The 16,276-nt window shown below is 36.4% G+C and overlaps 3 protein-coding genes across 4 annotated transcripts; all 3 read right to left on the bottom strand.

Annotated features, from left to right (window-relative positions):
* Nucleotides 1-1,405: 1,405 nt before the first annotated feature.
* On the bottom strand, nt 1,406-4,223 carry LOC124871634 (heat shock 70 kDa protein 12A-like). Of its 2 annotated transcripts, none has more exons than XM_047371093.1 (4): nt 3,896-4,223; nt 3,053-3,277; nt 2,814-2,985; nt 1,406-2,662 (listed from the first exon to the last, which is right to left on the bottom strand). In XM_047371093.1, exons 1-4 carry the CDS (start codon nt 4,175-4,177, stop codon nt 1,635-1,637), a joined length of 1,707 nt encoding a protein of 568 aa, XP_047227049.1. In that variant the 5' UTR covers nt 4,178-4,223; the 3' UTR covers nt 1,406-1,634. The 2 variants fall into 2 exon arrangements, with proteins under 2 accessions (XP_047227049.1, XP_047227050.1); XM_047371094.1 differs by lacking the exon at nt 3,896-4,223 and adding an exon at nt 3,781-3,890.
* Nucleotides 4,224-4,232: 9 nt separating this feature from the next.
* On the bottom strand, nt 4,233-8,036 carry LOC124871644 (G2/M phase-specific E3 ubiquitin-protein ligase-like). Its single transcript, XM_047371104.1, has 7 exons — nt 7,030-8,036; nt 6,824-6,863; nt 6,537-6,623; nt 6,337-6,409; nt 5,391-5,563; nt 4,998-5,212; nt 4,233-4,923 (listed from the first exon to the last, which is right to left on the bottom strand). Exons 1-7 carry the CDS (start codon nt 7,094-7,096, stop codon nt 4,688-4,690), a joined length of 891 nt encoding a protein of 296 aa, XP_047227060.1. The 5' UTR covers nt 7,097-8,036; the 3' UTR covers nt 4,233-4,687.
* Nucleotides 8,037-8,138: 102 nt separating this feature from the next.
* Nucleotides 8,139-12,878, bottom strand: LOC124871647. Its single transcript, XM_047371110.1, has 4 exons — nt 11,994-12,878; nt 10,996-11,124; nt 10,783-10,878; nt 8,139-8,862 (listed from the first exon to the last, which is right to left on the bottom strand). Exons 1-4 carry the CDS (start codon nt 12,219-12,221, stop codon nt 8,713-8,715), a joined length of 603 nt encoding a protein of 200 aa, XP_047227066.1. The 5' UTR covers nt 12,222-12,878; the 3' UTR covers nt 8,139-8,712.
* Between the last annotated feature and the right edge of the window lie 3,398 nt (nt 12,879-16,276).

The raw sequence follows: 16,276 nt of genomic DNA, 5'->3' as shown, positions 1-16,276 counted from the left end.
CCAAACCAAGTTAAATAAAAAACTGATGGACTGCAGCACATCTAACATAAACATTTGATCAAAATATAAATATAATTCCCCTTTGAGGACGTCCTATCGATAAAAAACCTGTGAAGTTGTAGCTAGATTCTGATTCTTCGTCTTCTTCTAAAGTTTTCTTTGGGCCGTTTGCAAACAACAGTTTGGTGCATAAAAACCACCACCATCTGGTAAGGAGTATGTGGACTGGAAAAACGCTTAGTATCTAGATGTAAATAAAGATTTAAAATAAAGTTCAAACAACATTCTAGAATACTAGGAGATACCAGAGTCTTATGGGAGTGATAAGCATCATAAGTGATAAGCTAGTTTTGTTTCTCCTCATGTCTCTGTGTTCCCCAGATTATATAGTAACCTAATTCCCTCAGTTCCCTACACCTGACCATTTCACCTGTTAGTACTCGCCTGACTACCTACTTCCCTTTACCATTGGTCCACCTTACACTTCCATCTGTATAATTACACTCCGGTTCCCCTTGATCCCCGTCAGTCCGTCCTGTTTAAGTCCTGTCTAGTCCCTGCACACCACCTGATGCCTTCCTGTCGTTTCCCTGTATCTCCTGGTTTCATCTGTAAGTCCTTGTGCTAATCTTCATTAAAAGAAGATTTTTCCATCTTACCATGTGGCTCCCGAGCGTCTCCCTGCATTCTGGCCCGATCCAACAACATACTCTGACAGACAGCTTGGTTGTATTTTTATACTTTAAGCTGATCAAAGGTAGGACAGATTTAATAAGAGCAGAAATATCCTTTTACCCAAGCTTTGATCTAGGCACCAACGTTTGCAGAAAAACACAGATAAAAACAGCTATCATTCTAACAAGTCTTTTATTACTGGTTTCTGGTACTCCATAGTAGAAAATTAACAAGAAAAGAGATGCAATTATCACTTGTAAGAAGTAAATTGCTTCACTTGTGTCCCATGATGCAACCTTGACTTATGTGCCGGGCTTTGCACGATTTAACCCCTAGAGGTGCCTCTTCTATGTGTGCGAGACACTCCCTTATCCATTTCAGGGTGGTGCACCGGACACACCTTCATAAATCTAAACTGGTCAGAAGTTACCCTCAAACTGACCCTACATGTGACAGATGTGAATCCGAGGAAGCTACATTAATACATATGTTTTGGTGTTGCCCCAAAATACAAATATACTGGGGTGGTATCTGTGAAGCACTCAAGCATCAAGATCACTCCAAACCAAACCAAAAAAAAAAAAAAAAAAAAGAAACACATTTACATCTAAGGGAAGCTTGCCTTGTAAAACACCGTCTAATAAGATGTAGTGTTTGTTAAAACCAAACATCCAAAAAGAACAAAAAGAGTGCATAATTTGGATTGAGGAAAAAGACAGCTTTCCAAACATGAAAATTATGTGTGATGGTTTATTAAAACATTGAAGTAGACAACAAACAAATGCAAAAACACAGTTATTCTTTATATAATAAAACAGAGTTTTGCTACATAACAAGTAAAAGCAAAAATTTGACCCTGAACACCAACGATCAAATGTTAATTAAAAATCAGATTTAAGCAATGAAACTTCCTCCTTTCTTTAACTGTGAACATCTGCAATGTGATAAATAGAAATATTTTAGGAGGTCATGAAATCTAATTTAATTGTGTTTTTCTCTCCAGTATTCAGGTCTGTCCCTGTTGCTGTTATCTCTGTGGAGCCAAACTTTATTTCCACTTTCACTTTACGTTCTCTGCTTCTTTTAGGATCACAGAGTTTAACTTTCAATGAACCTACTTCATCTACCCCCCAGTCATCTACATATCCTGGATCCTTTCTTTCAGTCCTAAAGAATCTAACACTCATCTCTGTCTGATCTGGATCTACTGCATCCAGGACATGTTCTCTGGTTTCATCCCAGCCCAGATCTTCACCTTCTTCCACCAGTTTTTTGAAAACGTTCTTACACCACTCTTTTCCATCAGCTCTGTATTTCTCCTTCCCCATATGTTTGGACTCATCAAACCTTTTAAGAACGGCCAACCCATAAGTAAAGCCACTTTTCCGAGACTTCACAATCTTTGGGTTTCTTCCAAACTCTACTGCTCCTCTCAGGATTGCCTCCTGGGGTCTAAAAGGACAGAGGATTCCACATTGTTCACTAAATTGATCATTAATGTGCTGACGCAGTATTTTGCTTTCAGCATACCCCCCCACTAACAGAATGTACTCAATGCTGAGATCTTTTTTAAATACGTCTCTGAGACACTCGGTGATGCCCTGCAGACTCTCATAAAAGAAAGACCTCAGTTTGTCTCTGGATATGTTGATGGCTCCTTCTTTCCAGGATGCTCCTTGCACAGAGTCAAAGTAATTTTCCATTTCATTATTTTTCTGGGCCAACATTGCCAGATTAAATGGGCAGCTGATCTGAACATCTTCATCTACCTGTTTTAGAATGGTAAAATCATACATAATTTTTTGTAGCTCCCTGGGGTATTTTCTTTCATATTCCTCCCAAACTTCTTCACAGAAAATTTCTCTCAAGAACTGTTTGAATTTTCTGTCCACATTTTGTCCTCCCAGATAATTTCCAGAGGGCTTGTTCAGCTCCTTCAGAGCTCCGCCTTTAAGGATTTTGTGAACAGTGATGTCAATAGTTCCTCCTGAAACACAAAATGTGATAAGACTATCCATATATTTCTGATTTTACAATAAAACAAATATGGTTATTAATTACTTGTTGGTCTTCCACAGTAATAGTATCATTATTATTCAAGTTTGTACTAAAGACTGCATCAGATTTACAGACAGTACCTCCACAGTCAACAAGGATGTACTGAATTCCTGGTCTCTGATCAAGGGAGTTTTTGCTGTGGTTCTCTGAGATGAAACCGTCAGATGGAAGCTTCTTACACCAGACTGAAGCTGCTTCTGGTTCCAGTGCAATCACCAGTTTGTCTTGAGTTTCTTCTGTTACAATACCAGCCTGGAAGAGGAACGATCTCATTGATCTGAACATTTCAGAACAGCAGTGCTTCCTTTAAAAATGTTACCTGGGTTGCAGCTTCTCTCATGAACTGTTTAGCTGACACATCCCAGATGGCAGGAACAGTCAGCACCCAGGTGAAGTCAGAAGCATTGAACTTCATACCTGCTGCTTTGGAATTGATTGTATTCAGTGCGTCATCCTTCAGGAATCTCAGAGAGTCAGAGAAAACCTTCAGAGCTTTCATTTCCTGTCCATTTGCTGATTTAATCTTAAGATCCTGGTGAAGCTTCTAAAATAGAGCAATAAAATGAAAATGTTTATAAAAACATGAAAATATTTGAGATCTGTTCAAATTCAAGAAAAACAATCTAAAATTAACCAATGAAGTGTTTTGGGTAGTTTTCGGTGTTGTGATAATCCTAAAGACTTTTGTTATTTTTCATAACTTATACTGTAAATAAAACCTAAACCAACACTAAACCAACACTAACACTCCCTGGTTTTATTTCCTGGTTTTCAGTTAGGTTGATTTTCTACAGAAAACAATATTTTCTGAACTTATTAAAACATCTATAAACATTTTTGCTTTCGCACTGATAAATATGTTTCTGTGAAAATAGCACGATAATTATTTTATGTTGCAATTATCAGGAGCCAACATGTTCATTTTCAGTCCATCGGCTGTACAAACAATCTCAAGCAAGTGATCTAATTTTGGTGGGTTAAAAATGATTGTTAATATTTTATGTTTCTCATTAATAAATACACACACATTGCGCCTCTAGGACCTACACGGGCATCTTGCCTGATGACTGCTGGGATAAGCTCCACCCCCACCCCAGGTACCCTGAACAGGAAAAAAAGTGGTCATAAAATATTAACAATAAATAAATGCATCTTTACTTACTTTACCATAGAGAGCCATCTTGAATTCTTGAAAGAAATAATGTCTTTTTGCTTCTTCTCCTTTCATCTTGAGGTAGGCTTCTCTGGCTTCATAACCAAACTTCAGGAATTCTTCTTTTTGATTAAACAAGATACAGGTTGGAGTCTTTGGGGTGTTCAGTCCATGTCGTTCTCCCCATTTCTTTAAAGTAGGATCACTTTGTTCTTCTCTCTTTGTGATATTGAAAGCATATCCACTGTACGTAGTACCAAAGTCTATGGCTATGACAAAGGAGTCACCCATTGTAGGAACATGTTCTGCCAGTCAAGATGAGCAACTGAAAACCAGTAGAAACCTGCCTCCTGAGCCACATAATGAGAAATATTTTTAAATATAATGGCAATGAAAAAGGGTGGTTTTAGCAGTTCTATGTTTTTATGCAGTATCTGCATAGAATATCAACAGAAGGGCACCAATAGTATAAGCCTTTTAAAACTAGTTAGTTTTTTTAACTTTAAAGTGTGTGCTTTATATTTTTAAGTGAGCCACCGGTCTTTGTTTTCTATTTTTATGGAATATAAAATATATGGCCTCATTCTACAAAATTTAGTTTTGTCATTTGTAAATGTAAGATAATTCATTTTGTTCTAAATCATTAAATGTAAATAGATTTTAGTTTAATTACTTTAAATCCTTAACATACAAATTGTTTTTATTGTGGCTCTAGACAAATTTTATAGTGTGTGGGGGGTGGCTTATGAAATTGAAAAGGTTGCTGACCCCTGCTCTCTAGGGATTATCCAGCCATATGGTTTACAAACAACCAAATCCTGGACTATTTTTAATTCCAAAGTCCATTTGTGATTTAAACACGCTGTATGAATCCAGGAGTGGTAATTTCAACAAGTTTGAACATGTGTTTGCCATTGGGAATGGGGAGTCATCCAGGAACTCTATTTGTGGCAATGGTTCCAAGCCAGATGGGGGAAGTGATGTCAGGCCAGTTGCAAACATCAAAATGTTCTCCACAGAAACTGCAGCCTCTCCTTCTGCAAAAAAATAAAATTTCAGGTATACCAGGGTAATGTGGTTTTCCAAGTAGGTACAGAAAAACCTTACAAACCTTCACAATCAAGGAGATAGTCTGCCCAGTAGGCCAAGGTTAGACTTTCTTTTAGTCTCCTATTACTTCCTGAAGGGCTGAGTTTAGGTTTGAAGAGTGTCTCAAGTTCAAAGCCGGTGAGCTGCTTTTCAAAGTGGCACAGGACAGGGGTCAGCAAAGTAGGGTGTTGCTGTAGTGCAGTCAGGAACTCAAGGGCTGAAAGACCATCTTTGAATCTACAAGGTGAACAAAGACACTTTTACTGCTGTGTAGTTGTTACACACCTAGGCAAAAATGTTTGGCACAGTGACTAACTGGGAACAGATACCAATGCCATGAGGCTTTTCCATCCCAAAGAATCATGAATATATATAAAAAATATATATATAAATCACACCATAACAAATATCTTACCTGTCAATTACAGATGAGTTGAGGTCAATAATATACCATCGGAGGTAGTCTGCCACAACTTCTTTCCTTTCTTCTACAGCAGCCACATGCCTGAGACAGCCTGCTGTCTGTAGCATTGTGCTGTGTCTCATGATACATTCCTGTAGAGCATCCAATGACGCAGCATTCTCAATCTGAAAGCCAAAAAGAGGCATAAACAACCCAGTAAATAACTGTATGCACTATCCTTTGCCTTTTTTATTCAGTGACATACATATGCTGTAAGGCTACAGTATCAAAAAATTGATAATTCTGCTGATGTATATGCAATATAGGAAGTAAACATTGTCATGAAACAGTGCAGGAACTATGTTTAACATCTGTTCTACCACACTGTAAACTTATGCTATCCTCACCTCTTGCAAAGCTTTCCCTATTTCTTCATCAGTTATTAAATTAACTGTTGGTTTGAATGAAGGCTGGCCAGCAAGATAATGTACAAGATCTTCAGACAGGAAATGGGGTCCCGGACCTCCATGTACAACTGAAACTGCTATCATCTTTCCTGCTAGGAAGTATTCATCCTCCCTAACAGCTGTGAATGAATTCATATTGCAAAATGAAAACATACGTTATATACTTTAAGATATTGAGGAGACAAATATGCTGTGTCATATATATGTTTAGTGATCATTACTAGTATAGCACATATCTAACCCTGTGCATACCATTTGCATGGTAGACCAAGAACCAATGTCCTTCTGGTCCATCAGAAATGGGCCTGTCTTTCAGGTGTTTCATGAGCAGGGTTAAAAATTCTCGTCTTGGGCCACCTGTGTCAATTCCCTCCTCATAAATCCCAGCATCATCGGTAAATCTGACAAGCATGTCACAGGATTCTGAATATGTTGAACGCTTGAAACCTCTGACAGCTCCCTCCCAAACATTAGCTCTTGAGATATTGAACCTGCTGACTCTTGTGATCAATAGGAAGTGACAGGTTTGCTACAATGTCAGGTAGTGTACTGTGCATCTCCATCCTGTAAAGACAAAAAGTGATTCAATAAAAGAATATCCCAAACAGTGCACACTTTTACAACAATTATTTAAATACCAGCTATATTGCACAAAGAACAAACTGGAATGCCACAAATAAGCTAACTTTACACTGTGTGTTGGAATTTCTCCGCATTGAATGCAACCAGCTCCTCATCCTCTTCCTCAACACCTGGTGCATACAGATCCGTGTATTTACTGTTGGGGAAACAACAATCATGTTAAAACACAAATTTTTCCCAATTAATTTTATTTTTTTACCTGTGACAACTCTTATCTGGATTTGTTTCAGATGGATCCATATCCTGAGCAAAATATATTTCAATCTTAAAATCAAACTAAAATGACCCAAACTACAATAATAAGAAATCTCAGGCTGCCACATTGTGCCCTGTTACCTGTTCAGGCTGAATTGTTGCTGAATGTCCCTGTGCATCTCTAAAACACAATGAAAATAACAAAATGATTACTGTTCTTCAGGCCTACAATAGTGATATAAGAATGTAAACAAATATAGACAAGATTCCTATTGGTCGACAGACCATTACAAAGGACCTCTTATTAAAAAGGTTTGACTCAGTGAAAAAAGCTAAAATGTACTTGCCTTTCATCTTCAGGTTTGTCTTTGGGAGTACTTTGGTTTTGTGGTTCAAAAACCTGTGAGGAAACATCAAATTACCAGGAATTTATAATAGTATAATAGCTTCCATAACTGCTGTCCCCTTACAACAAACACACACACATATATATATATATATATACACACACACACACATACATATTTATGAAAATAATCAAATTACCAATGTGTCAGCTCGATTGACAAAATATGCTTTGCAGTTTTAACATAAAACCTCAACTATTTTCTAGACACATTTTAAGTAAAACAAAATCTCACACTTGTGTTGTTTGTCATTATAACTACAATAATATAATGTAATGTTATGAAGGGCGCACACACAAAGGTTTATAAAAATAAAGCTCAATGACCAAAAAAATTGGCCACTGACCGTAGAATTTAACAAAAAGTTAATGTAAATATTAAATCTGTCATTACCATTTGCATTAAATATTATTATCTCAACACCTTTCAGATTAAACCAAAAATGTGTTGGTACATTTTTGAATTAACATCTATAATACATACTGTATGATGTTCAGAAAATGTCTTGACTCTAGGTGACCTAAATGTCGTGTATTTAAGATTGAAAGTCCCATATGTTTTAGTCCTAAAATATGGACTATATTTGATTTATCGCACTTACACTTCTGGAACATATTTTAGATGTAAAGAATGATATCAAAATGCAGATATTAGTCATACACTGGATATTTTTCAAAAATACAATGACTTTCACAGTTTTACAAAACAGATCCAACAGTGTGTGAAAACACAACCAGTATTTTTACAATATACACACACATAAAGACATGACATCATTCATAAACTCACACAAATGCAATAAAAGTTAAAATACTTTAGGAACCAAAATTAATATAATTCATCAGGATATAGCACTATATGAATCAATTAACCTAATTTATGTGTAGATGTTCATGTCCATATTAATTCTAAATAAAGCACCCCAGCCCAATCCACCAGTGGAGAAACCGCAGGTGAGGTTTGGTATGCATTAGCAGTAACTAACCATTGGGGCTAATTAATTATTGGATCAATATATATATATAACAAATTATGAATCTTGTGGTCAATTTTGAAATCACAATTTTTTAACATGAATACAGACTTTTATTTTTGCAGAAATGTTGAATTTATTGAACTGTACAATTAACTATGAAACACTTTGAACTGTGAAATGTACCCTAATACATGCCATGTACTCCTTTTAGAACACAAAACAAGATAAGAGTTTACTTGGAAAATGTAATGGGCAAAATATTTGTTTGTCTTGATCAAATTGTTTTATTGCTTGGCAGGAGCACCAATTGAAATGGCTACTAAAGTAATAAAAAATTTGCAGTCCTACCTATCACAGTTCCAACATGACTGGAAGTGAACATTAGAATATGGTTAATATTTGAAAGTACACAGGAAAACAGGAGTGAAGCCAAACTCCAAACCACTGAAGACTCAGGTACTAACCTGGACTTATAAAAAAACCTACATTTTCTTGCTCAAGGCCAAGATTTTAGGTTTTAGTTTGTCTGCGTCAATGTGCAAGAGTACTTGCTGAATGAAAAGAAAGGTGTTCAGAATAGATTTGGGGTAATGAAGGTGCAAAGCATAAATAAGCCCAAAGAGGTAAATGAAAGCATCAGAAAATGACTAGAGGGATGATGTCACCATTCTGCCCTCAAGGATGATGTAGACTGGACTTGGCTGCAGGAAGAGCACGTTTCCTTCTTCATCCTTAGGGGCAATGGAAAGGATGCAGATGGGACAGTCACTGCTTTCCAAAGTTCTTAGCTCTGCTTCCTAGAAAAAGACAACATTGTGAAATATTAGTAACAACGTTTAAAAAAAAAATGTATTTGTCTTTTACAATTATTTAGGAAAAATTTAATTTTAAAGGCATTTTAATTAAAATTTTTGTGGATTCGTTTAAAAATGAGTAGGCCAGACATAATAACATATCAACTTATAATGTGTTAGATTGACATGAAATTTAGCTGAAAATTGCTCATTAGGCTCACATGGGTGAGCATATGTACCGTGTAGAGGACAGAACAAAACAGAGTTGTGATGGGTAGTAAAAGCACAAAACGGGACAATGTAACAAGTCATACATGGGGCAGACTAAGCACTCCACTGCTGAAATGCTTCTGAGGCACTTGCAGGGTGACTTTACGCTGGGAAAAAGACTATTTTAACTACCCACATATCAGACAAGGACTGGGCAATTTCAATGCAAATCATACCTGTGACTACCAAAATATGTCAGGAAGTAGTTTTAATTAAGCTTATAATGTCCATCTGCTATGAAATTATTAACCATTATTAAATGGCTTTAACTTTTAGAAAATATATTTGCATAGCAACACTGATTAACACAACGAAGCAATATGCAAAATACAACTGGTCCTGCACAAGTGAGAAGTGGAAGAGCAATCAGGTGCTGGCTCTTTCTGGCCATAAACCTTTGGTTGCTTAGTTATGTGTAGGTTGAATTTAAAGGGTTAAAGATTACACCCAGATTCCTAGAGTCAGTTATTACAGGGTTCTTAAGTCATTTCTAAAGTTAAATTTAAAGCTTTTTCAGACTTCAACAAATATAATTGAAGACACCAAAAAACTTCAGAGGATATCTTATTTCACCATATCTGTTATTTTTTCTTTTATCTTTATATTTTATTTAATAGTCCTGACAAAGGGTAATGGTTGACATAAAAAGTATTGATAATGATTTTAAATTAGTCTGAATTACCACATCACTTTTATAATATGAATAACAGACCTGGTTTGTCTGAAAAATACATGTAATCTCTGCAGGTCAAACTCTCCCTGAACTGGAGAATCAGTATTTGTACTCAACTACTTGACTAAGAGGTATAGTGGACAATTATTTCAGAAATGTAGGTAAGAAACGCCAACCTGTTCTTCTGCTCCCCAGGGGGAACGCCCATCACTGCTTTCAGTTCACGCCGTCGCATGAAAGAATCTCCCAAATACACTCTGGTCTGTCTTCTTTTTTCTGAGGCCTTCCTCTTCTTCTCATAAACTTGTAAGACAGTTTGTTTCTTGTGGCTCTCAGCTATTTTCAAAGTATACAGTGAGAGAAGTGGAGCTACACCGAAGCTCATTGGATACATAAACACTAGAGGTGCGCATGTGCAGCAACAGGAAACTAGTAAGGAACGAGCACGCACAATGGCGTTAGGTGAGCACATCACAAAGATTGACATGTGGGACGACAAACAGATAAGATAATCCACCCGGAACTTGAACCCGAAAGAAGATCGTCCAGTATATCTTTAAAACAAGCTCTGACATGTATTGATTTAATTAACGCAGTAATATAATGACTGAAAAATGCATCAGTGTGGGGCAAAGAACACAAATGAAACATTTATATACTGTCTATAACCTGGACTTTTTCCATAAATAGCCATTAAAATATAAAACAGCTAAACTTCTGTAGACATGGTATACACATTGCTGTCTTGCTCAGAAAGCATATACTCATATACTATTTGCTTCACATCCGCTGTGATAAACCATATACAGTTCACAGACCTCATAGAGCACCATGTCTGTTTACTCTCAAACTTTTAATTGTCGTCAGCAAGTTTTAGCTGTGGCTTTTTCTGCACACGCAAAGACACACACACACACGCAAAGACACACACACACACACGCACACAGATGTGACATCAGTTTTGCCCTTGGGAAATTTACCTCGCAGACTTTGAACACTTCAGAGTCACACTCATCAAGTAGAGCTGGAAGGCAATGGATGGCAGCTGTTCTCAGTATGCTGACATCCTTTGCTTGCTGAAAGTGTTTAAAACAACAATCAAATCAATGTAAATTACAAGTACTACAACTAACTAAACACAAGGTGGTAGTCCATTTGTACAGTCAGGTCAGAGTTACACACTGACTACATACCACATTGGTATCATACATCTTCAGAATAGCTGACAAGTGATGTCCAAACTTGCCAAACTGCTTCTCACGGGACAGATTCAATAACTGCAAGAGGTTGCGGTTTGTTATCTGTTTGAATTCAGCACAATTCTAAATGGCAGAAAGACACAAAAATATTACCCACAATTGAAATCATAGCAAGATTAGATAAAAGCTAAAAATAATGTATAGATTTTATTTTTGTTTAGAGGAACTGTTGATGTTATACATAATATCACTAATGGGCTTTTATGGTGCATCATAAACTTTTTAGTCAACATTAAAGAGCAGCACTGTAGCTAATGGGCTCATGGACAAAGATATATAAAATTCCTATAAAAACTATAGTTATATATATTTAGTTATATTTTTTTCAATTGACATTAATTGGTAAAAATCCATTTTCACTTTAATATTAAAGGGTTTTGTTTTTTTAATTCTTGCAAAAAAAGCCAAATAATACTGACCACAATTTAATGAATAAAAGAAACAAAAGGTGAAACATCCTATGGGGGTAAATACTTTTTATAGGAATTGTAATCAGCCATAATGTAGACGTTGGCCCTGCTTGAAAAACGACTTGAGATGAGGAAAACTGAGTTTGCAGTCCCAGAAACCGAGGACATTTGTAAACTCACTAGCAGCTGTTTTCTAACACACTGAATTTCCTCTTGCTTACAGACACATTTCTGACTACGTGTTATTTTTCTTCATATACAGGCAAATATCTATATGTCCACTCAATTCAAATGTTGTTAAAAGCTGTTTTAAGGTAACTGAAAGGAGTCTGATCTGTCATTCTGGAGGCAAAAGCTAAAGACTTCTCCATCTGAAGGTTAGTCAACTCAGAGCTTATGTTTAGGCTTAGAGTTTTTTAAGCATGCATTTAAAAAAGGTCTATGGTACTAATACTTGCAGTCTCTCTGGCTATTTCAGATGTCACAATACTTTACAAACTTAGCTCAGTGAAATCTAATTACCTGTGCTTGAAGAAACAGGGCTGGCCATCTGCTCTCTACAGTCGTTATTGCAGGGCTGCTACTGACAATTTCATTCCTTCTTGATGCAAATGTCTTTCCCATACAGTGGTTGATTGCAGCAAGGTCTTTGTGTACTTTCTTCATCTCCAATACCATTTTGACTCGAAATTCTTCTAGAGCTTTTTCACTATTTCCTCGGGGAAACTGTGTGGAACTTACTGCAACCATGTAAGGACGCTTAAGAGATGGCTCAAGATTAGTGGCGACTTTACAGCTCTTCTCAACAACCTCTCTGCATTCTCTCCTATGTGCTGTAGTTCTGTATTTGCCCAATTTGAATTTGAGACCAATCTTCCATCCGCCGCATCCTTTTGGTGTACTACAATCTGAAATGCATGGGAACTGTTTGACCAAAGCTTATGCAGCTTCCTCAAAGTCACTCTCACTTGGACAGGCCTTTCTATCATACAATGCTCTTGCTACAGCATCAAGAATCTCATGTCTTTGTTCTCTAATTAAAATCACGTTGTTTCCATACTTGAGATGGTCTTCATTTGCTTTCCTTAGAATTAATTCCAAGGAATCAGAAAAGCGTGGCAAGCAAAAGTGTTCACTTAATTGTTGAGAATGATGTGGAGTTGTTCCATGCTATGTGTCATGTAATGGCTGACAGTTGAAAATTGTTTTCTGTATACTCAATATCTTGATTGTGTCTTTATCTGAAAGTTCATCAGTACAGGTCAGACTGTACAGCATGCCTGACTGAGGATCTTGAAACTGAACTTCAATATTGTAATCAATACTGAAATGCTGCATTACTAAAGATTTGAGATGGCTGACAGTTTCTGGTCGGTGTGGAAGCACCATCCGTTCAATTGCACCATCCTCAAGTAGTCTAAAGTTGGATGACATTTCTAAAAGGAAAAATAGAAGCTTACTGCATTTTGATAAGAAATAATGGACATTCATAGATGACATTATAAACATTACAGAAATAATTTAACTGTGTATAAATACTCCACAATTATACAAGAAACTATTACTTTGATATCCTGCTATGACTCAACTAGTTGGATTTTGGTTTATTTTGTCCCATGATGAAGGACTGAGGATACCAATAAAACATTTTCAAATTAGAAAATATTAACAGTCTAATCTATTGTGCCTATCTAGAAAGGATCATGTTATAATACAATCTGATAACTACAACATAAACAATTACTATAGATTTGCACCAATACTTCTCTATTACAGTCATTAACGAATCAAAATAAGATTAATTGCATTGCACATGTATTCTTGAAGTTCTTGGAGTTGCAGTGCTAATACCAGGACATTAAGGGAAATTCTTGAAGAGAGTTTCGTTGTCCGATGAGCTAACCCCTCCCAACTACTTCCCTTTTTCTTAGAGGTATTGCTCAAACCAGCTCTCCATCCAACGGGTCTGGACTTCCCTAAACCTGAAGGATCTTGCCTAACAGGCTTACTGAAAGTTCGGTTTAAGCTGGTGTTGGGAAATGACTCGCCTAGCCCCTGACAGCCTTCATCCAAAAGTCTCGCCCTTCCTCAACTGGAGGCCCGGGTGACCGAGTAGCCCTTCGCGGTCATCCTCACCTTGCACAGTCACTTTTGTTCACGGCTGCTCATTCCCTATTTTACAACTGGCACTTGGTATATGGACTAGGATAATTTTAGTAGCTCGGCACGAGCTTCAAGGACGCTGTTTTATCTTATTTGACTAAGGCAACCGTTAAAAACCTCCTATAATATATTAGGACCAAACAACAAGACTTTTTACTACCAATGAAAAACCAACAGTACTGTGACTTAAATAATTGAATGTCCACAACTTAACTAGAATTTTATATGCTTTCTTTAATTAGTAGCGCTTAGGCAGGAGCAAGTAACAGCTTAAATTCAGCAACACTGATTATTCCAATAATAATAAAAACAAATTAATCAACTCAACCTGTCTTTTCCTGAAGCTGAAACTAGTGGGTTTTGAGAGGCTTTGAAGACGGAGATTCTTCCATAGACCAAATGATCTCTCCTGGTAACAACGAGTGATTTCTTGAAGGAGTTAGGACTTGATCCTCAGGTTTCTTCCTTTAAGTGACAAATACTGATGTTCCGAACATTCGATGATTAAACCAATTCTTGGATGCCGTTTCCCTCTGGAGGTAAGGGTTTCTTTAATTGGGAGAGTTTGGATGCATCCAGAGGCCTAAATAAGTTAGATTCAGGACTTCCCGAAGCCTGGATCTTAGAGCAATCAGCTGGCCACCGATCAAGTTCACTTCTGTTGTCTGGGTAAAAAAGGCTTTAGATGAATTCAAATCCTCAAATTTGAGACACAGTCCTTCAATGGCATCGGGTTGATCCTCATTCTTAGGCAGTCAATCAGTCTGGCTGTGAATCTGGAACTCTGATCCACCTGTAGCTTCTCTCCGGTCTTGTTCACTGATCTCTGCGAGGTATACAACAACGTTTCTATACTCACTCACTGTCTTTATAGTCCAGGAAATGTACCTTATTTGGTTATACTGACGACCTTGATTGCTCAATGCTCTGATCCGGTCTTCAACGTTTTTCTGTTTCTCCGTCATGGAAAGTTCCAAAACCACTCAGCTGCTTCTCAGTCATGGCAAGTTCCGAACTGCCCACACTGTTTCCTAAGCTGCTTCTTTTCTAACCTCAACATGTTATCATACATTTTCATCAGTTATTTTTAGCTTGTTGATTCTACATGCAAAAGAACATAACCGTTACATGTTATTATACATTTTCATCAGTTATTTTTAGCCTGTAGAATCCACATGCAAAAGAACACTTAACACCTGCAACGGAATATAACATCATCGCTTTGGTTCATATTACTGCTAGAGATAAAACACATAACATTTCGCAGATTATACTTCGTTCGTTACAGGCCTCTTTACTTCACCAGCTCCAGAACTCAAGATCAGGCTTGCACTGTTTCGACTGTGTGCCTTCAATATACACTTCACGAATTACACTTAGGGATATTCATTATTACATTTTGTTCTATAGTCAAATATAAGAAGTTTGCTATATGTTGCATGGATTACATGGAAAGATCTCACCTTATTTTGACAAGTTATTGTAGAAAGATAATTTAAGTAATTGATACCACTTAGAGTTACATTGTGGAAAACATAGCCAAGGCTCTGTCCAAGATTCTTAAACTTGCACACACACAAATAAATCTAAATCTAATTAACATTAATCTAATTAACATTAATCACAAACAGAAATGTTAAAACTAACATACATGAAACAACAAGTATTTTATGAGAGTGTTAAATGCAGAGATATTTTACGTTTCTGCTGCTTGTGCACCAATCATACAGAAATGATTAGTGAGGTTTAGGCATTGGTAAGTATGTTTCTGAACTCTGGCTAGTCGTTTCCAGTGTAATTTACAGAGTTTATGGTAGTATAAGGTAATCAACTCATAGCTACAGTTTCATAAGATAGTGATAATGTTATGCAATTTCTCATCTAGGTTTAAGTCTCACCAGACAACAAATACGCAAATTCCCTAAAATACATTTTTACTAGCGGTTTTAACGCTAAAGTAAACTAACGTTATTATCATGCAGTGCAAGCTAGTTCATTAAACCCCTCTAATGAAGGGTTCATAAACGTAATGTTAGCAGTAGAAGTTGTCTGGAATATACTGGAGATTATACAAAATGTAATTTCGAGGTTAACGTTACACCAGTGAAAAAGTAAATATCTTAACCACATCTGAAATACTCCTCAATTTGTTTATAATCCATTGAAAAGGGGAAAAATCTGTGTTTTACTGGTTAGACTGATCAAATGGAATACTGTGTAAATCTCATTCTCAGACAAAACAGCAGGTCTACTGAACAAAATTAGAAATTGTCTGTTTCGGAAAGTAAAAATTATGACTTTGACTCTCATAATTATGACTTTGAATCTCATAATTATGACTTTGAATCTCATAATTATGACTTTGAAAGTCGAAATTATGACTTTGAAAGTTGAAATTATGACTTTGAATGCCATAATTATGACTTTGAATCTCATAATTATGACTTTGAAAGTCAAAATTATGACTTTCTATCTCATAATTATGACTTTGAATCTCATAATTATGACTTTGAAAATCGAAATTATGACTTTCTATCTCATAATTATGACTTTGAATCTCATAATTATGACTTTGAAAATCGAAATTATGACTTTCTATCTCATAATTATGACTTTGAATCTCATAATTATGACTTTGAATC

The sequence above is a fragment of the Girardinichthys multiradiatus genome, chromosome 7 (assembly GCF_021462225.1).
Source record: "Girardinichthys multiradiatus isolate DD_20200921_A chromosome 7, DD_fGirMul_XY1, whole genome shotgun sequence".
Lineage (NCBI taxonomy): Eukaryota > Metazoa > Chordata > Actinopteri > Cyprinodontiformes > Goodeidae > Girardinichthys > Girardinichthys multiradiatus.
Note: the sequence above shows the minus strand (reverse complement) of the source record. Positions and strands in the feature narration are given on the sequence as shown.